The sequence below is a fragment of the Arvicola amphibius genome, chromosome 4 (genome assembly GCF_903992535.2).
Source record: "Arvicola amphibius chromosome 4, mArvAmp1.2, whole genome shotgun sequence".
NCBI classification, from domain to species: domain Eukaryota; kingdom Metazoa; phylum Chordata; class Mammalia; order Rodentia; family Cricetidae; genus Arvicola; species Arvicola amphibius.
The window spans coordinates 85,935,763-85,957,680 of NC_052050.1; the positions used below are offsets into that span (position 1 = coordinate 85,935,763).

A 21,918-nucleotide genomic window follows, 5' to 3' on the forward strand; every position below is an offset into this window, starting at 1 on the left:
CAGCTCCTGGACTGCGGGTCTGAGAAGCCACACAGCTCTCCCCAAAGCCAGGCTCCTCTAGAACAGGGCACATGCAAACACTCTGATAAAGAGTAAATAACTGTGATTCCAGCAGGGAGAGTTGGCGGGAGGGTGCTTCACTAGGCTGGATAGGCTAGCTGGGTTCAGACCCTCCAGTGTTTTCCAATTTATATGTTGGTTCAGAAGCACCAGGAGGAGCCTAGCCCTGTCCTGCCGTAGTGCCTCAGAGAGGCCACAGAGATGAAGTAGAGGTGGCTTGAGCCTGCAGGGCGAGGCAGGATTTTCTGGAAGTCAGGTCTCAGGTGTCACCCTCCCACCAGCCCACACTGGTGCCCCAGAGCCCAGTGGCACCTGTGTACAGTGGCTGTACTGATTGCCTCCGTTTCTCTGCAGTCTGATGAATGTGTTTCCCCCCTCGGGCAGTAGCTGCTTCATTTGTTTGTTCTTGTTCCTGTTTCTCATTAGCTGCTAAATCATCCCGATGGCTCAGCCAGCAGGGGCTGCAAAGACTGCAGTCCCAGTGCGGTCCCAGACACTTGGCAGGGGTCAGGAGCAGGGGTGCCTGTCCAGCTCTGCCTTGGATGCTGTCCCCATGCAAAGTCCCGGCCTGGGCTGCCTACTGCATTGAGCATTTGGGATTTCTGTGATGGATACTTGAGGAGGGATGCACTGTATAAGCAGAAGAGATTATTTAGCCCACAGTTCTGAAGATGGCCTGCTTGCTGGTAGAGTCCCAAGGTGGCACAAGCAATCACACAGAGAGGCAAGGGGTCTATATGTGTGTGTCCTCTGATCTCTCTCTCTCCTTATTCAATCAGGAGGCTCCATCCCGATGACTTATCTAGTCTCGATTTCCCACACAGGACTCACCACTGAGCGCCCCAATCAGATTATATTTCCATTCTCCCAGAGCTTCATAATGGGGAGTTTCGGAGGGAACAGATCACATCCAAACCCTTAATGCTGTCTTCCCCAGAGGCCCATTGAGGGGAAAATGTGTTATTAGAAAAAGGGCCAAACCTCCACTCTCGGGAACAAACAGAGCTCCGTCCCATCCTCCCTCAAGAGCTGTCTATTTCTGCCCAGGCTATGGCAACAGTCTTTCTTCCACTCCTCGGGTTGGGCAGGCTGGAATCTGACCCTGCCTCTCTTGTTTCCCTCAGTGACTGTCACCCTCGATGAACCCAAAGGACACACTAGCACGCCAGCCCTCCCTTGCCCCTTGCACTTGCAAAGGCCTTACTCAAATTAAACACCTGCTTTCCATGTTTATTCAAGAAGTGGGAATTAATATCTTGCTAAATCTAACTCAAACATAATTAAGAAGGTAAATCTATTTTTGAGGGGGAAAAAAATCTCATCGCTCATCTGCAGACCAAATAAATAAGATTCCACCACTCCCAGATCTGCAGCTGTGGGTTTGGGGTCAGGGTAGCAGGGCTGCTTCTCATAGAGGACAGACCCCCAGGGTGAGAGGGAGCCCAAGCAATCATCGCAGTTCCTACCCACCAATATCCCATGTAGGCATGAAATGAGATTAATAATAGAGACCTCATGTGTTGTCTCAGGCTTGCTCACAGCTCGGAATATAAACCGCGCAAAGGCAGGATCTGTCTCGTTCCCTGCTGCGTCACTGCCCTTCACACACATCAGACAGGAGCTAAGCCTTCGGTGAGGATGACGCAAGCCAGAGAGCGGCCGTGGCTTGTCCAGGGGGAAGGCTTGACTCAAGCTGAGGTCTCCTGGGTTCTCATCTACATGTTCTCTCTCCCAGATTCTGGCAAGATATTGGCTGACCATCTCATCCCACCAACATCCAAGGTCTGTGTGGCTTTGGACACAGCCTTACCTTCCCTACATCAGTTTTCCCAGCAGCAGGATGGGTATGTCGTTAGACAAAGGCCCAGTGAGCTACACTTGGGAAAAAAACAGAGCCCGGTTCCATCTTCCTCAAGAGCTGACAATGTCCTGCAAGAGCCTTTCCTCCCCCACCTTCAACATCTCCCTCTCCTTCAGATCCTCCCCTCCTCCGCTCTACCAAGGGATCAGTGGGGCTAAGCATGTCCCTGCTGTTAGCCCAAGTCCCTCTGACCCCAGTCAAGCTGAAGTGAAGAGAGGAAAGGGGCACAGCGTCCCTTCCTGCCCCCACACACTTGCGAGACCCTAAGGTGTACGCTGCCCCTGCGGTTTGGTCTGTGATTTAAGTCTCCTCTCCTCACCTGCAGTGCGCAGAGTTAAAAATGACCTTGGCAGGCAGCCTTGTGTAGCATCTGTCTAGAGCAGAGAGCAGTCTGAGGAAACCCACTCTGAAGTCTGAACGGCTGCTGGGGTGGGGAGGGCAGCCAAGGAGCGGGTGGCTTCAGAGATATGTCTCCAGGGCTATCAGCAGGATGGATTGAGGAAAGTCACACCGGGGCAGCCCTGCCGCGGGAAAATCATTGCTGGAGGAGAGACCATATCCCGCGGTTTCCCTGGAAGGTGGCTTTGCGAACTGAAATGAGGGTTCATTCCTAGGCCAGTGCTACCAGGGAAGATAGATTCCCAGGGCCACCTGTGCGCCACATGCTACCTCACTTGGATTCACTCAGAGATGCCACCTCTAGGCTAATTTGCATGTGTTCCTGTCCTAAGAAGGCAAGATGGTGCTGAGGGAAAGAAACAGCCTGGATTTGGGGACATTTGGCGTGGTGACTAGACGTCTGGTTCTGGCTTCTGTGTGTGACTTTGAATAGGTCATTTTACCTCTTCCTGTGTACATGATACATTAGCTATAAAATGAAGAAAATCAGTCCTAGCAGAGGGTACAGCTCAGTGAGTGAAATTAGGCTAATGAGTCAAGCCAGCAAGTTCTATCCTGGGCAACCAATGTCACCCCACTGAGCCTCAGTTCCCCTGTGTATGACACAGGCATCCCTTAAGTGCCTGCTTTCCCCTCTTCCCCCTCGGATTGAACATTCTCTGCTTGTCCTTGGGATCTGTTCTATGCTACCTTTCTACTGGCTGAGCTTGGAAGCCCAAGCTGGGAGGGCCCTGGCAATGAGCCCTCTGTCTCCTACAGCTGTTTGCTAAACAAAAACACCAGCAGCAGTGTAGAGACAGGAGTGTGCCATTGTCTGCTCCTCTGAGGGCTCCAGGGGGCTTGTCATGTTCCTGGGCTCCTTCAGTCCATCCTCTGTTGCTGGTTCTTTGTGGAAAGCCTGCCACCACTGCTGATGTATTGGGGTGCTCAGGCGCCCACTCTTTCTATCCTGGGGCAACTGCACTCTATGTGCTTTGTCTATACATCCCCTCCTCTGCATGGTCCCTTCATTACACTGTCCTCAAATTATCCACCATGAGTAGGTCATTGTGTCTTGCTGAGACCCTAACTAAACGAGCTGTCGCCCCTGGCCCCAGACTTAGCACCATTACTGAATAACTAACAGTGTTGAGTTCAGCTCTGTGGTTACCTCTCCTGGCCAGACAGCCCCCAAGCAACCACTATTATGGCCCGTCCCATTTACTGGGTAAAGAAACCTAGGCTTTGAGAATGGTTCTCAGTCGGGACTATCACCTCATGATGCGTGACCCCACGACAGGGTGAAACGGCTGTCCTCAGTCCCTCCTCTGGGAGAGCAGAGAAGCTAATGAGACCCTGTGCTTGAACCCCCAGGGCATGAACCTTCACTTCTAAGTGACCTTTCCACAGCCATTCTGAGGCACTTGTCAGACCAGAGCTTGACTTCATAGTTAAACAGGGGTTATAAAGAATTTTGCTTTGGTTACTGTTTGGAGGCTAAAACCCCGACAGTGTGGTACTGACTCTGAGGAAGCCCCGCCCCCGAGCTGTATCACCTCATGATGAGCGGCACCATGATAGGAGTGTATGAGAGATGGAAGGAGTTCGTGGCAAGGTAGGAAGCCAGAGGAGGAAACTCGGGGGTGGGGAAGAACTATGTTAATTCCTTCTAAGGACAGACCCTCAGTGACCTAATGCCCTCCCACCAGGCTCACCTCTTAAAGGTACCACCAAAGTCTTATCATCACCACTCCAGGGATAAAGCTTTGAACCCATGAATCCTGGGGACAAACTGGAGTTGTGTTTTCGTCTCTGCGGCCTCATCCTCCTCTGTTCTTACTGCTCCAGTGCACTGACCCTGACATTAGCATCCTCTGGGTTGAGAACCATAGGTCTTTCCACAACAGTTGCTGCTCCTCAGTCATCTCTTCCTCCACCTTTACCTGTACCCATACTGTCCTACTAGGGACAACCTCAGCTTGAGTTTTTGGTGAAGACAAACCATATTGAAATTAGAGGGCTCAGGAGCTTGACTAGCACATGGCTTTCCCAGCCTACACCCTGCACACAGACTAGATGCTGGTCTTCCTGGATAGCATAGAATCTGCTCCAAATGCTCTCCCCATACCCTGCAAAATTCCAGAAAGGTACTCCGAGGTACAGGAGGGAAGTTGCGAGGACCTGCACACAGTCCCAGTCTTGGAAATGGCAAACCGTGAAGGACTCCATCCTCAGACGGCAGTGCTGTGGGTGGCCTCCACTCCCATGATTCTACCTGGCCCTGCTATGTATCTACCAGGGCTGCAATTTACCCATGGTCTCACCAGCAGTCAGGATGCTCTTCAGATAATAATGGATGGGAAATTCAAAACATGAAGTCTTGCCTCCCCTCCTCAGGAAACCAAACAGTTCCCCCTCAGTCATTTGTTATGAATGGGGCCTGTTCATGGGCATCCTGAGGATCTAAACTAGCCCTCACTGAGTTCTGACTCCCACTGCACTTCATAGGTGTTCTTTCAAACCGGCCCTCTCTCAACCTAAGAAGAAAATGGAGTCCCAGAAAAGCCCAAGTGGACTAGCAGGCAAAAAAAAAAAAAAAAAAAACAAAACCATGAGCTGTATGGTTGAGACATGTGCACAGACACTTGTTGGCTCTGGTAAGACAGAACGTGGTGGTAACACCAAAAGAAGGATGGAACTGGGAGATCTAATGCTGCTTACTGAGCCATTTCTGTGTCCACCTTGAAATTCTCCCCCTGGACTCTGTCTGCCTCAGTGATCCCACCTATAGAATGGACTGTGGGACTAGATAATGCCACAGGTAATCGTAGGCAAATCCTTCAGCATGGTTCTTTTGGCTGTGTCCTTATAAGTCCTTATACCTCTCTGAGCCTTAATTTCTCCATCCATCACCAGCTGAATAGTGGTAGAACAAATCTTCTCTGAATCCCTTTTCTATTGCTGTAAGTGATTCTAGTTTGCATGTGACCTAATGCTCCCCATGACCCATGTCCCTCTTCTGGTGGGCAAGGCCAGAGACTTTCTTCTCAGGCTGATCTGCTTGCGCCCTGACCGTCTCAATCATTTCCCCAGCCTCCTGACTGTAAGACTTCCATCTAAACTCACAATAAGCTTTTAACCAGCCCCAGACAGCCAGTGATACCGGCTTCATCAATCCCCTGGGAGGGATTCATCTTTCTTAGCTGGATGAGTGATGTTCAGACTTGCCCGGGAATGGAGGATGAGCTACCCTGTGCCTGTCACCAGAGAGTTCTCTGCCTGAGACTTCACACCCCAGCCAGGCAGGTGATTGAGAGACTCTGTCATCTTCACAGAGCGGTGACAATGTCCTCCCAGTGAAGCCCCTCCCACGCGGTCTGAGGTCCTCTGGATGCTGCCACCACAGTGATGAAGTGGCAGTGACACTGGGAAGGGGGAAGAGGCTCGCAGCAGGGTAATCTGCCTGGCTCTGCCATTTCAGGTGTTTGGCCTTGGGGCAGCCTTCACCTGTCTGAGATGCACTTGGTTCATCACCCCAAAGCGAGATGGTCACGCCTACGCAATTCTAGGAGATGCAGCATGGAAAGTGCCTCAGACAGTGCCTGGCTGTGTGAGGCGTCCAGTAGCCCCTGACTCCCTTCAGTCCCCCAGCCCAGCGATACTGACTACATATCAGGCTGAGAAGAAGAGCTGGAGGAAGGGTCACCACCTCAGACTTACAGCCCCTGGGCTCCTCGCCACACACCCAAATCAGGCTGAGTGATGCTAACAGCGTATTTAGCCGTATCACACTGAACCAAGGCCCAAGCTTGAGGAACAGTGCAGTCTTGACAGCATTTATTAAACACCTACTATGCAGTAGGCTCATCTATGGCCCCATAGGGAGAAAAACAAATTTTGACATGTAGCATCAAAACTTTAAGCTTGTTTGGAAATCCAGCCCACGTGGGTTGTATAGCGGGACTGAGTTAGAAGCTCCCTGTGAGGCACCAGAAAAATCCATCATGTGAACTTTCCAGACTCAGTCTCTCCATCTAGATGTCTGATAGAGTTGCTTGGAGGGTGGCCTGAGAGACAAGGGTTTAGCTAAGTGCCCAGCTCACAGCTGTCAAATGTTGAGATTTAGTTTTGCAAAGGAAAGAAAATATACACAAGCAATCTTAGGCCATTCACGTTGTTATAACAAAATACTTCAGACCAGATAATTTATAAAATGCAGGTATCTATTGCTTGTAGTTCTGAAGCTGGAAAATCCATAATCAAGGCACTGGCAATGTCTGGAGAGTGCCTGGTCTCAGTGCAATGGACATTAATGTACCTCTGCTGTAAGGGCACTAATCATTTGTAAGGGCTACATCATCATCTCCCAGGTGACCCACATGACAACACAGCTTCAGTTGCAGTGTATGCATGGGAGGATACAAACATATCAGACCAAGATATTCTTGTATTCTGAGGTAAGAAAAGAAGAAAAGAAACAGGCAGTATTCATAGTTCTCCGAACAACCTAGTCCAGTAAATATCATTTGGGGCTGGGGAAATGGCTCAGTGGTAAGGCGTTTGCCTCAAAAGCATAGGGAACTGAATTCGATTCCCAAGAACCCTCACAATAAGCCAAGCCTAGTTGCATGCACAAGTTATCCCAGGGGTGGAGTAATGGGAGATGGAAGCAGAAGGATCCCTGAAGTTCACTGCACAGCTAGCCCCGCCCTCTTGGTGGAGATCCGAGCCAATGAGACACCCGGTGTGAAACAAAAGAAGTGTGAGGACCCTAAGGAACAACACCTGAAATTGTCCCCTGACTTCCTGCTGCACACATGTGAATGAATGCATGCATACACATACTAAATTTAAAACAATCGCAATGAAACACCACCTAAAGATTCATCTTAAAACAAGAGTTAAATATTCATTCTTAAGTAGCATGGGGGAAAGGTTTGAATCAAGCCATACCTCATTTGGCTTGACTTCTGCAGCATGATTAATAGGGCTACTGGGATGGATGTTTAAGAACCTTGTCACCGTCCCCTGTACGTCCCCCATCATTAGATGTTAATAGGGTTCTCTTCTGAAGCTTCTGGCATTTTTGCTACTCTCCTCTCCTTGAGTTAACTATCTTAGTGTGGCCAGCTACTCATCTGTCTGTGGTTTCCATCTGAGTAGAGAAGTCACCCAACAACATGTGACTGACTTGATGGAATTATGAGTGGGACATAGACCTTTCTCCATAAATTTCCTTTGAATCCCCACTGCTTCCTCATATGGTCCCAGAAACCAACAAGGAGAAAACAACAACAAAGCCATAGGTGAGATGAATAGGGATAAAAGCCAGTGCTAGCAGGGAGTGACACTTGAGTAGAGGCTACCTTCTTACTGGGACAGCTCTTTAGTGAATCATCAAATACAACAAGGAGTTTTTCTTCCCCTGCAAGTCTTATGTAGTGATGAGGCGAGCAGGCCTGCTTTTCATCCTGCCCGGCTCTCGCATGGCTAGCTTTACACACAAATTGTATTCTTTTAAACACTGCCTGGCCCATTAGCTTCAGCCTTTTATTGGATAATTCTCACATCTTGCTTAACCCATTTCTATTAATGTATGTAGTGCCACGAGGTGGTGGCTTACCGAGAAGATTCAGCATGTCTGACCTGGCGGCTGGCTCCATGCGTCTCTCTTGAGAGGAGAGGCATGGCGTCTGACCTCACTTCCCTTCTTCCCAGCATTCTGTACTGTCTACTCCACCCACCGAAGGGCTAGCCTATCAAGTGGCCAAGGCAGTTTCTTTATTAACCAATGAAATCAACACAGAACAGAAGACCCTCCCATATCAGTCTTATAGTTGCAGACTTAAAAATGATACTAATTGTCAGATTGAGGATTATAGTAGGAGGCTGCTTGTTTGTTCCCGGCTGCCCAGACCCAAAATAATCACACAGAAATTATATTATTTATGATACTGTTTGGCCAATCATGTATTGCTAGCTAAAATTAACCCATTTCCCATTTGAAATGGCCGTGACCTACTGGTAAAACTCCAGCCTGTCTGTCTCCTACAGCAGCTCCATGGCATGGCTTCTCCCTGACTCTGCCTTCTTTCTCCCAGCATTCAGTTTAGTTTTCCCTGCCTAGTTCTGTTCTGCTCTTTTATAGGCTCAAAGAAGTTCTTTGTTAATTAATGGTAATTGCAGCATACAGAGGGGAATCCCACATCACAGGATGAGTGACCAGACTTCCTAACATAGCTCAGAATAGAGATGTACATATACATTTAAACACTTAAAATATTGACCTTATTGATAACTTTACCCTTTTCTAATACAGATGTACATGTACACTTAAAATATCGACTTTATTGATAACTTTATTATCTGTGATTACCTCCTTCCAGATTTACAGACTATTTATTGTTTGCTAGTTTTGTTTTTATGTTATTATATTTAGTCCATTTATATTTAATGTGTTTACTGACATTATTGAATTTGATCCTACCACCTTGCTATTTTGCTTTCATTGTGCCAGGAATAGAACACAGGGCCTTGCACCTGCTAGGAAAGAGCCCAATCATGAAACTATATCCAAGAAATGACTGAATTGCAGGGGGAATGTTTTGCAGGGCTGGGGACTGACCCCAGGAGCCTTAAACATCCAGGCAAGCCAATGAGCCACATCATCACTTGCTGTTTGTTTCCTGTTCATACTACCTCTTCTCACACCATCTCATCTTTCATATATTTGTATTTAATTAAGCAAACATCTTTGTTATTATATTTTCCCCATGTTAGCTTTTCATTCACATTCTTGAATTACTTTCAGGGGTGAGCTTAGAAGTTACACTGTATGTCTTTAGCTCATTACAGTGTTCTGTTTTAAAATTTAAGGCAGAGTCTTGCACGGTTCAGTCTGACTTGGAACGCATGCTCCTCTGCCTCAGCTCCTGAGTGTTGGATTGTTAAGCTGGCCCTCTTATTGAAGAATGCAATAGCCTCCAATAGTTGCATGTCAGTGCTCCCCTTTTGATTTCTGTGCTATTGCTAAACATTTGGCACTAAGTCACTAGCATTGTCGTTTTTAATAGTCAATATTCTCTTACATTAACTCAGATATTTACCTTGTCTCCTTCCCTTCTTGTAATCTTCTGCTCTGGCTGAAATCCTTTTTGCCTGGAAATTCCTCGACGGCTTGTTTTCTACTGTTATCATCATGGCATTCATTGTTTTTCTTAGTTTTCAGCTCTCATTGTCTAAAACTTATATTGTAAACTATTTAATTGCAATTAAATAGTAATACTGGTGGGGAGATATTCCTTTCAGTTTAAGTATTCTACACTGCTTGTAGATCCCATACAAGTTAGCTGGAAAGTCAGAGCTAATAACTTTAGTCCCTCATTGAAATACTTTCTCTTTTCTCCATGTGATTTTTTAAAATTATTCTTTGTCTTTGGTATTGGACATTTTGCCTAGGGAGTGTTTAGTGGTGATTTTCTTTGTGTTTCTCTTTGGAAGGACTGGGTGTCCCAAATTGGCAGGTTGATGTTCTTTACTAGTTCAGAAACTCCAGGGGATGATTTTTCCAATGTTACTTGTGCTTGGCTTCTCTGTCTGCCCAAAGGACGACAGTCCTGCCTACGCTGGTCCCTTGCTGTGTCCCACATGGTGCTCACACTAACCATTTTAGCATTCCCCCTCTTTTCTCTTTGGTTTACTTTGCCGTTCATTGCTCTGACTCCAAATCACTGATGTTCCATACTCTTCTTATCCAGTTTGCTCTGAAACCCTTCCAGTAAGTTTGTACTCCCCCTCCGTTAAGAATAACTGCCAGCAGTTGAGTAGAAAGCTGTACTTCCATTCACTTTGTCTATCTTTTCTCTTTGACACAGTAATCATAGCTTGAAGTCCTTCTCTGGTGATTATCATTTGGGGGATTATCTGTGTGTCTGCTTTCATTGTTTGCTTCCTTTTCTCTTCCTCTCCCTGCCCTTTGAAGGCCTGGGAATTATGATGGCATACTAGATCTTGTGTCCATATGAGCTTCATGAGCTTTTGTGCTAATTCTCCAGGGGATCTTGGCTTTTCATCTGCTAGGAATACAAGTGACAGGGCAGTTACTGCAGTCCAGACTGCAAAGGGAATGGGCCGCCATTTCAGAGAGACGGAAGGCTAGCCCTTCATGTAGGTGGCTCTTCACAACTTTTCACCAAAGGCCTGGCTGGCTTCCGTTTCAAACTCAGTCTAAAAGATAGAAGGTTCAGTTCGGCCCTGTGTCAGCCATCCTTTTACCTCTAATGAAAGACAGAAGATAATTACGTTATAAACAGCTAAGGTTTGCTGTGACTCCGTTTTGGATGTTGCAGCATATGCAGGATTGGGTCTTTTGTTTGGCACTCCAATGAAGCAGCATATCATGACAAGAGCTTGTAGTTAAACAAAGCTGCACCACCAGCCAGGGAGTTATGGAGAAAGACGGACTTGGCTAGGTTCAATCCCCAGTGACCTGAAGACCTCCCGCTTAGCTCCATTTTGCTACTTCCTACTTGTGTCAGGCAGGGACCAACATAGGCTTCTGGAGAACACTTAGGATCCAAACTATAATGTGTCCTTGTGACATTTGAGCTTTGGTGGCTTCAAGATCCATTAAAATGTCTTAAGGGACAAACGGTCAAGTATGTAAGTCTACTGAGATTCTGTCTCCCACAGCCTGCCCCATGAAGTCAGAGGAGACCATTCTAGTCTCTTCCTCTAGATTCCCAGCAACCTGTGCAGCCTCAGTGCCCAGCTTTGGCCTGTGGGTCCCAACCACCATTGCTAGGCCACTGGGATTTGGCTCCCTAACTTCCTTCAGTCCATCTTGCCAACCCTGTTCAACTGCCAAAAGCTTCACTCCTCCTCCAGTGGTCAACCTCTGGCCTGGCCAGCATCAACCTTCAGAAAATATCTTATAGAGGAACATTTTTTCTAGCTATCAGAATTTTGAGAGGATACTTCTGCTGTTGTGGCCCATTTGATCAGCACTTCCACTGTCTCCCCAAACTTCTATTCTTAAAGGTTTTCTTTTTCCTTTACTTACAGCCACCGTGAGGGAGTTGGCCAGCCACCCCCTTCTGAATCACATGTGAGCTTAATACCTTATCTCATTTTTAACTCAGAAAGTTGGGCTTTCACATCATTAATTTCTGCATTGACCCCAGGTTATAGCTACATTCTTATTAATAACATATTTGTGTTTTGAATCACAAACCTCTGGTCTGGCTTAATTTTCCTCCTGACTAAGCAGCATCTTATAGAATTTTCTTTGTTGAAAGCCAGTTGGTAGTCAACCTTCAGTTCCATTTTGTGTAAAAAAAAGTGTCTTTAGTTTATTCTTATTTTTTAGCTCTGTCTTTACTAGTATACATTTGCTGGTAGTCAATTATTTTCTCTTGACATGTGGACAAACTATCTCCCATCTTCTGGGTTCCACTGTTATTGCTGAGCTGACAGCTGTTAGCCTACCTGCTGTTTATTTTAGTTAGCTTGGATTTCTTCTCTGTCACAGACTGTGGGAGTTCCTGGGCCTTCAGAACTGTGGTCTGTTGGTGCTGCTGGCTCACTCTCATGGTGTGCTATCCCCCTGGATGTGAGAACTTCACACAGAGAATGATTCTTGGATCCCTATCTTTGAGAATAACATGGACATTGAGTTAAGCTCCCACTTTTCCATAAGAGATTATGTTGGGATTGTTCAGTGACTTAACAGGATTGGAGCTACCAACTCAAATCCATTTTCAATTATTTTTTTTTTATTTTTGATTCCTTAGACAACAAACCCATGTAGTGTTTGCAACCAATTGCAAATTCCAGGAAATACAAATATCCTCTCTTCCACCACCTACCTGATTTCCAGAGTTTTCAGGATCAGAACCTGGGCCCTGGCAGTCCTAATGAACCAGGCCCACCTACCCATCTTCAATGAGTCAATGAAAGAGACAAATTGGTGGGGGGGGGGACAGAAAAAGTGGATTTATTCAATGTGGGAGGAAAGACAAAGAGGTCCAGTGAGATCCTCTCCATGTCCATCTTCAGGGGTCGTGACATGAGGTTTGCATTTAAGTAGGAGGCCAGAGGTATGCGCAGCTTAGCAGTCTGAGTCAAGCTGTGATCTTGCTATCACTGCTACCTCATCATCTCTGCTTCCATCTCTCCCTACTTGGTAGTCTGACAAGTTGTCAGCACTGAGAGAAAATTTTGGAAAACAAGATCCCCTTCTGGCTGGTATCAGACTTCAGCTGTCTCCTTCTCCCAACATGACACTCCTGGGGGAAATTCATGGAGACTGTCATTTCAATAGTCTAATAGCCAAAGAGAGGGCATAGGCATCTCTTTAGACAATCCCTGTTTCTCTAGGATGTTATAGGATCAAAGTTAGGGCAGCCAGATTTTCTGTGAGAGTTTGTGTGTAATTATTCATTCACCTTTAACATAAAGATCTAACACACAGAGATCTCTGTGGAACAGGTAGGGGGTATACCTACCTGATAGGACATAGATGTCACATCCGGGTTTCCAAGCAGCATAATCTCAGGCAGGACTAGAGGCGACCAGTGAATGAGTCAGCAATCCTTCCCAGCTCGCTATGTCCAGACAGTGGGTCTTCTGCACAAGTTCACCATCTTCAGAGTCACCCTTTTGCCCCGTACCTCTAGAGAAGGGACCTGATGCTCGTACGTCTGTCATCGTGACTGGGGCTAGAGACGCAAGCCATTCCCTGGGGGACTCACACTCCTGGGAACCAGCCCTCTGCCTCTGCTCCAATTCTGCTAGAGCCAGAAATCCTGTCATCATTAGTTCTATTCGCTCTAATGAAAAGAAATCCCACACGGGCTTTAAAAGCTTGTGCCACATCCCAGCCTGATTCGCCTCAACTTTCATGCACTTTTCAAAGAATCGGATCCCTTGATTCTTTTTCAGCGTGGTGATTTTAGACTCTGCATTAGACAGTGATAATGTTCAGAGAACATCTCTTCTCACAAACTATTTGTGAAACTAGTTGATAAAATCATTATCTACCTCTTAACCACAGTAAGAATATACTTAAGCATTTGGCCTGGTAACCCAAGTCTGTGGTCCCATCTAATCAGAAGGCTGATGCAGCAGGATCAATGATTTAGAGCCTGCCCGGATTGTGGAGCAAGTTCAAGGGTAGCCTGGCAACTTAATGAGATTCTAGCTCAAACAATAATAATAATAATTGAAAGGTTGGGGTGTGGCTCAATGCCTAGCATGTATGAAGCCTCTGGTACTTAGGAGGAAAAGACAACTGGTCTACCCTTAGCAGAATCACTGAACATTCAATTTAACAGTAGCAGTCCAGAAAGGGTGCCTTAAAACACTATGAGAATGCTTAAATATGCTCATGCTATGTTATTGTTTTGAAACATCTCTTGAATGATGAGACTTTCACAAAGTATACATACTACACACTGAAGGCTCAGGGGAATCTTGCAATAGGAAAACTCTATTTACCTTCATCTGAGATGATGTCTCCAAAACATCTATGACCACAGAGATATGAGACCTCAGAACAGTGATCATCCATAGCTGTCACTGGTGGTTTTTATTATCAGTGAACGCCAACAAGTGCTTTATAGCTAAAGTATCATTTATTCAGCAAATGCCCATCGAAAGCCCGTTTGTGCCTGTGAGAGTCTGTTGAGATGTATGGTAGGTATTGTTTCTGTCTGATTGAAACTCTGGGAGCTCTGGGCTTTCATGGAAGGCACTAAAAAGTGCTGTGAACACTGAAGCACCCCGGGTTTGGGGCACAGTTAAAGAATAGGCCCATAGCTGAGCCATAGCTATTTGGTCTCTCAGAAGAATGTATTATGTAAGTGTGCCGTTCTCTAAGACCGTAAGGAAGGTTAAGCAGAAACACCCTTGGTTACGGAAGAGAATCTGGGAAAAGCAGTCTGAGAAAGATGGTTAGGTAAGCTGTGGTGGTTGGAACAGGAGTGTTCCTCATAGGCTCATTTATCGGAATGCTTGGTGACCAGTTAGGTAAAGTGTCTGGGAAGGATTAGGAGGCGTGGCCTTGTTGGAGGAGGCGTGTCACTGGGGGCGGGTTTTGAGGTTTCAGAAGTTCATTCTGGGCCCAGTCTCACCATCTCTGCTTCCATCTTGTGGATCATATGTAAGATCTGGGCTCCTGCTACAGTGTCGTGCCTGCCTGCTGCCAAGCTCCCTGCCGTGATGATAATGGACTAAGCCTCTGAGACTGAAAGCGAGCCCTCAATTAAATTATTTCTTTTCTAAGTTGCCTTGGTCGTGGTATTTCTTCACAGCAGCAAAATAGACATAAAAGCAAATAGGTGGGTTTTAAGGATTACAGAACCTTTGTGGATCTGAGGGTTCTTCCTCAGACAATCTGTGCAACAGTGTCTGATGAGGTCCAGTTCCAGTAAATATTACCTGAAATGATATAAATGGTGGTGTGATCGCGGTAGTGGTGGCGACGGTGAAGGTGGTGACAGTGAACATGACGGTGATGACGGTGATGGTGATGATCTTAAAGATGGTGATCGTGGTGATAATCTTAAAGATGGTGATCATGGTGATGGCAATGATGGTGGTGGTCATGGCAATGATGGTGGTAGTCATGGCAGTGATGGTGGTGGTCATGGCAGTGATGGTGGTAGTCATGGCAGTGATGGTGGTGGTCATGGCAGTGATGGTGGTGGTCATGGCAGTGATGGTGGTGGTCATGGCAGTGATGATGGTGGTGGTCATGGCAATGATGGTGGTGGTCATGGCAGTGATGGTGGTGGTGATGGCAGTGATGGTGGTGGTCATGGCAGTGATGGTGGTGGTCATGGCAGTGATGGTGGTGCTGATGGTTATAATAGTCTGTCATGCTTTCTTTTCCTCACTTATCTCTGCTTGCCTTTGCTTTTGTTGTCTTTTAGCAGCATGTGTACATACTTACCCTTTGGGTTCATTATCTGAACCTCTCTGGCGCTTTGGCTAGGTTCCTCCCTAGGAAAGACTGTAACGTTCATTGCCTGGGCTTCTGCGATGCTTTCTGCGCCTGTCTGTCTAATCTCCACCACACCCAAGATCCCGTTATCATCTGCGTCTCCATCGGGAGGTGCTGCCGGAGTAGCCGTACACTCAGTTTGTTCCTAACCCCCTTCCAGAGCAGATACCATAGACACTTGGGTAACCACTGCAAATACACCATGTAAATATGGTTCCCTATCCCTCTAAAATAGCCACCATGTGACACCCGGGGCAGCATCAGCCTTGCCCTTCATCTCCCAGCTTCTCAGGTCAGGATTCAGTTCTTCATCTCTGGAATCCTACACAGCCCAAGACCAGACTCCACTGCCTTCCCAGTCATCCGCACACTCTCTCATGCTTGGAAAGGGAATTGCATATGCACATGCGCATGTGCTCATGACAGTCATGATAGGCTGGAGAGTGGCCCAGGCAGGCCTCTCTGCTATATTGAGCAAGGACATCGCCTTTTCTCTGCCTTTAGGAAGTTAGTAAAATTAGAACCATTTGTCAAAAGAAATCTCTGCACAGCATCAGGCCTGGGCGGGATCAGGCTGCAGCTCTTGGCACTGGAAAGAAATGAATCCATTAATTCACATATTGATTCCTAAAATATTTATTGAGAGTTTGCCGTGTGCCAGGCACTGTGCTGGCAGCCGGGATACAGATCTAAACGTAACCGAGGAAAATCAAGCTCTCGTTTCCATGGAACTAATACTCCACTGCTCTAATAGTTGGGGGAGGGCAGGCAAGCTAAGCAAACCAGTCAGTCAGATAATTTCAGCCAAATGATAAGCACGGTAAAGGAAGTGAAACCAGAGCACACAGAGAAGGAAGACGCAGGCCAAGCAAGGAGCTGCTACTACCACAACTGGCTAGGAGTGAGAATATGAGCAAAGAAATCAAGACCATGATGGGAACAGCCACTGAGACAATTTTCCTGAGCCAATGGGAACTCACCGACTCCAGACAGACAGAGAAAGAACCAGCATAGGATCAAACTAGACTCTCTGAACGTGGGTGACAGTTGTATGGCTGGGGCAAACTGTGGGGCCATTGGCAGTGGCACCAGGATTTATCCCTACTGCTTTTACTGCCTTTTTGGAACCCATTCTCTTTGGATGGATCCCTTTCTCAGCCTAGATATAGTAGGGAGGGCCTTGGAACTTCCTCAAAGTAATGTACCTTACCCTCTCTGAAGAGTGGATGGCGGGTGGGGTGCAGGGGAAGGTGGAGGAAACGGGAGGAGGAAGGGATCAGGAACTGGGATTGGTATCTAAAATAAAAAAAAAATGTTTTCTTTTAAAAAAAATAAAATTAAAAAAGGAGCTGCTTCTAATGTGGCAATCCTGGCAGACTCTCAGAGGAGGTTTCAGTGACAGGGAAGACCATGAATATAGTACATCTGGGAGAGGATTGAGGGTTTCTCCAGGATAGGCAGGGAAAGGAGAAGGGAGGGTTCGGCAGTGGTTGAACCACAGTAAACAGGGGTAGGGCATCCTGCAGGACCTTCTGGAGCTAAAGGAGTGGGGCAGGGTTCACAAGTGCAGCAGGAATCTGGTAGAGGACGCTCAGCATGGATAACAAGCTCCAGTTGAAAGTTTTCACTCTCCAGCTGTGTGGGAAAGGGCAGCAGCGCCTGAGAAGGTCTAGTGAGGCAATCAGGAGCTGTAAGGGACAGGGCAATGCTGGCCAGGAACAGGGCCAGCACTCAGATGTGCTGAGATTCAAGACACTCAGATCAACTGGTCTTGGAGGGCTCCCAGGAATGATGTCATCCTCAAATCTAGGTTGTTAGATATGCAGGGGATTCCTTCCAAGGGTATGCAGAGACCGAATGTTTCAACATGAAGCTGTTTGCCTATAGTGTAGAGGAAGAAGTTAAGATGAACACTCCACCCCACCATGGTCCTGACACCAGACAGCTATGGCGTGATGCACACATCAGATGCCTCACTAAATCCTGAACAGAGAAGGTACCTGGAACTTCTGTGATCTGCTCCCAGCCTAGAGGCTGCACACCTCTGCCTCACAACGACTCACTAATCACATCCCCAGCTAGAATGCTTACTCTGCTTGCTCACTTCGCAGTTATTGATGCTTTTTGTACAGGGGGAAGGATCACTGGGCCCCAGAGCTGCTGAGTCACTTGTCGTAGGTTATAGTGAATCCGGATTTAAGCCTAGGCTAGCCTAGGAGGGCTATTATTTAACACTCTTCTTCATAGCCTGCCCCCTATTGTCCATGAGCCAGCTCGCTAGAATGCTAGCTGTCCTCCAGGAGTGCGGTGGTGCAGGAGAGTTCACTGGTCCATGTCATGGGTTTCATCGTAGGATGTGTGAGGGTACCACACACTCAGAAGGATGGGGTAACCAGCCATTCCCAGTTACAAGTAAGCAAGGCTGTGGGAAGGGTGAGGTCCGGGAAGTCTGACTTGGTTAATCGTCTACCATCAGCTGGAACCTAGGAAGTCCTCTTGATGTTTATCAAAGGAATACCTGGCCGGGTAGATGGAGGAGCATGAGGTGACTTGCTTCAGAGAGAGTTTGGGCAGAGATTTTTACACTCAATACAATGCTTGCCTCAGTACAGGAGGGCAGCACAGGGGGACAGTGCCATGTCCCTTGCTCTCATATTCAAGTGTCTGGACTTGTAGGATAATGTCAGGTGCTAAGCAGAGCAAGTGTTGACTAAAGAAAGCAGTTCCACTAATCACACCTGTGGAAATGTCACCTGATGAGGCCAGGTCCTCTGATTGGTTGTGAACGCCCAAGTACGCAGATGCCATTCAAAGTGTTGATTTGTTTTGTTTTGTAGTCTGTGTATTAAGGCCACAGGTATCCAATATACTATATCTAGAACATGGGGCAAGCCTACAGGACGAGAGTTTGAGGCCCTTAGTCTAGGTAGAACGAGTAATGGAGGAGGGTGACATGGCACTGGCCCTGGGCTGGAAAACATTAGAAACCTAGGAAGGAAAGGATGGTCCCAGGAGCCTCCAAAAGGAAATTGCATTTTGTGTGCCCGCTTATCTGGATTGGAGATGTGCTCACTGCGTATTTTGTGGTTGTCACCTCAGGATTTTCGTTAAGTCTTGTCTAATGTTGCAGCCAGGCTTGCCATTCTGCGAGGGGATTAAAGGACGTGTCTTGTGTACCAAGTCCGATTAGGGCAATGCAGAGAGAGCCCTGAGGGCGGAGGGGGCCTGGAAGAGGAAAGGACCCGAGGAGCATCAGCACCAAGGCCATGGCCACGAGGCTCAGCCTCCTTCCCTGTGTGGAGATTTACCATCCTCAGCCAATTGCCAGGGTGTGCATTTGGTTTTTCTTAATCAAGACAGAGATTTTTCTTTGCAGGCAGGCTTCCCAGTTGGGAAATTCTTTTTATGTCCCGCTTAATTCCTTCTCTGCAGACAGAAGCCTCGTTTGACTCTGTTTGTTTCTTTCCAGTGTTGATCATTTTTCTCCCTCTTCTCCCCTCTCCTTTCACCCCACCCCTTCCTCCTCACCGTCCCACAGAGTTGGTGCTCACTGCTGTTTGGGGTGGACATTTAATCCAGGCGTGTTGCCCACACCCAGCACTGAGCCGGCATTTGCACCAGGTATTTAATTAAACCAGGGATTCCCGGGGGATCTGCGAAGCCGGCTGGCGAGGAGCAGGCTCCATCTCCACGTCTTATTTTGACAAGCACTGTAATTATCCTTCAGCACTGGCTGGCATAGGCAGAGTAACTTTCCTTCTGTGTCCCATCTTCTGTGAACAAGAATGCTAGGGTTCCTTGTGACCCTTTCTATAAGCGACTTGTGCTCCTCGACTCACTGATCAAGTGGGACCGAGACCCGTGCAGGACTTAGACGAGTGCGCATGTGCATGTGCGCTGGTGACCAGCAGCATCTCTGTCCCGCATTTCAGTACCTGAGCCAAGCAGCTTCCCACCAGGGCAGGATGGAGGGAGGGGTCCCCCAACCTCCAAGACTGTTATTTCTCCTCCAGTAGCCAACATATATGCAGCACCTACTGTATGCCTGCCAAGCATTGAACTTAACCATCTCAATAAATGCCAGATTATCATCCTATGTGATAAACAGGAAAATTGAGGTCTTGGGGGAAGAAGCCACGGGGTCTTTTGAGATGGCTTTGAGATTCTTAAAGAGGCCCACCATGAGGCAAGGCTGGTGTAGGCACAACCCACCCGAACCATAAAAACAGTTTGATTGCTCAATGCATACCAGACAGTGTGTGGTGCACACAAAGAGAACAATTAGCCCATGTAACTCTCAAGAGCCTGTGAAGTAGATGATGTTATCCCCATTTAATAGGAGAGCAGAGTGGACCTCACCACACCGTGTTCACCAGGCTAAGCAGCAAACACAGGGTCCCCAAAATGGGTGGGCACAGCACCGTCTAAGCCAGTGCTTCTCGAGCTTCCTAATCCTCCAACCCTTTAATATGTCTGTAGTGACTCCCCAACCATAAAATTATTCTCTTTACTACTTTATAGCTTAATTTTGCCACTGTTATAAATCATAACATAAATATCTGCTATGCAGATGGCCTCATGCAACCCCTGTGAAAGGGTCATTGGACCCCCAATGAGACCCATAGGTTGGGAGCCACTGGGCTAAACCAACATGCCAAAACTTTCCTCTGCACTTTTTGCTCAAGGACCCCAACTCCATTTTTCAAGAAGATTTGAGACTCCTAAAGAGTGTTTAACTTCTACCTTCCCTACTGTGTAGATCCTGTCCCCCTAGATGGAATTTCTTTTGCAGGAGTAAAGACAAAGGAATGGGACAGAGCTAGCAGTGTGGGGCCATGGTAGAGGACGCTGCAGACATCGCTAGGCAGTTCCCCGGCTCCAGCAGTCTGAATCCTGTCTTCATCTGTCTCCATTTAGTCCCATCTGTGGAAGACACAGCTTGTGAATGAAGTCTTGGGTGGTTTTGGTTTTGTTTTTTTCCCTCAAAGTCTTCCCCCAAAGTCTTAGCAACAAAGACCAGACCCAGCTCCAGCTAGTCCAGCACCTGCTGGCTGCATGACCTTGACCAAGAAGACTTGGACCCCAGAAGCCTCTCTTCCCTGCTGTAAAATCAGACTGGTACTGTAATCCATCACATAAGGCTGACAGGACAGAGCAAATGCATTCATTTCATGACCAGACTCTCAAGAAATGCTCAGACATGTTAGCTGCTGTCAGGTCACGTGACTGTTTCCAAGCCGGTCGACTCCGGTCAAACACATATTCTGTGAACTTGTGTCCATTGTGAGGTTCGATCAATGAGGACGTGGCCTCTCTCACTTCTCAGTTCCTTCCTGGCTTCCTCTAGCATCCTTCTTGTTTTATGGCGTAAGCATTGCCTGAACTGCCTGTTGAAAGGTTACAGGTCTGTGCTCAAGAGGTACATGGAGGTGGGTTGTCCTTTGGAGTCAGTAAGATATTTATACAGACGAGTTACTGATGCCACAAACAGGCAGACAAACAGCAGCACGGTGGGGGATCTAAGGAGGCTTCGGCGGCCATTGACTGATGGTCCCTGCTCAAGGGTTTCAGAGGAAGCAGGAAGGGTCTGTACCGTGTGATTGGTGAGGAATCCATGGTTCTAGTCCCTAGGAGTCCAGCAGTGCTCATCTCTGAGTGTCTGAGCCGATCTTCAAGATCCTTGTGAAAGATCCATGCAGCCTCTCCCTCTTCCTGCTTCAAACCCCTCTGCTAAACTTAATGTTAAAGAAGTAGTTCACAGTGGGGAAGTGGTGACTCACACCTAAAATCCCAACACTTGGGTGGCAGGAGGATCCCTGTGAGTTTGAGGCCAGCCTGATCTACACAGCGAAACCTTGTCTTTCAGATAAAGTGGCAAACAAACAAACAGAAAATCAGTTCAGTTGTTCATTGATACCAGGCTGTCTCGGATCCTGGAGGCAGAGGGGAGGAAAGGAGTCTGTTCATCTGAGGCCTGTGCACAGAATCAGCTATGGGAATCGGCAAGACAGACCTGCAGATAGGAATGACCTGGGCAGTTGCTGGTCTGGCATCTAACACCTGCTGTGCCAAGTCTTGAACTGTGGGTTAGGTACACAGCAATGAATGACAGCAACAAGGGTCCTATCTTCTCAGAGATGGGCATGGGTCCCAGTCGTTCCTCATAAACAACCAGGATGGTGGCAGAATGCCAAGAGGGAACCAGAGAAGGCCTCTCTGAGGACATATTTGAATCATCAGTAGGAAGGCGAAGTGAATGCAAAGACCTTGAGGAGGAAGCAAGTTTCTAGGGATAAGAAGGAGACTGGACAGGCTAGGATAGAGGGATGGAGAATGCAGTAGAAATAAAGAGGAAAAGTCGTCAGGGGTCCAGCCATAGAGGGCATGGAGCCTCAGTGAGATGTGTGGGTTAAACTGGGTTTCTAGCATAGGGCTCTATGAAGATTGGGCGGAGACAGATCTCTTCAGTGAGACAGTGTTTAAAGCAGACCTTCCATGTGAGTGGGTCTCAGAGGTCAGCTAGTCTTTGCCATGGCTGCTCCTCTCTGTCCCACACTCAGTTCTGGGTCTCCTAGGAAGGTTACAGACTTTCTGACATAGGAGGGGAGACGTCTTC

The 21,918-nt window shown here is 47.4% G+C and overlaps 1 protein-coding gene across 5 annotated transcripts in view; it reads left to right on the top strand.

Moving 5' to 3' along the window:
• The window catches only part of Kcnip1 (potassium voltage-gated channel interacting protein 1), a 367,510-nt gene that overhangs the window by 182,501 nt on the left and 163,091 nt on the right, over window positions 1-21,918 (top strand). The window contains exon 3 of one of the 5 annotated variants that reach the window (XM_038326715.1): window positions 703-734. The exons of the other annotated variants lie outside the window; for them this stretch is intronic. Within the exon in view, the coding sequence (XP_038182643.1) occupies window positions 703-734 (32 nt within the window). The remainder of the gene's footprint in view (window positions 1-702; window positions 735-21,918) is intronic. 5 annotated transcript variants of the gene reach the window in all.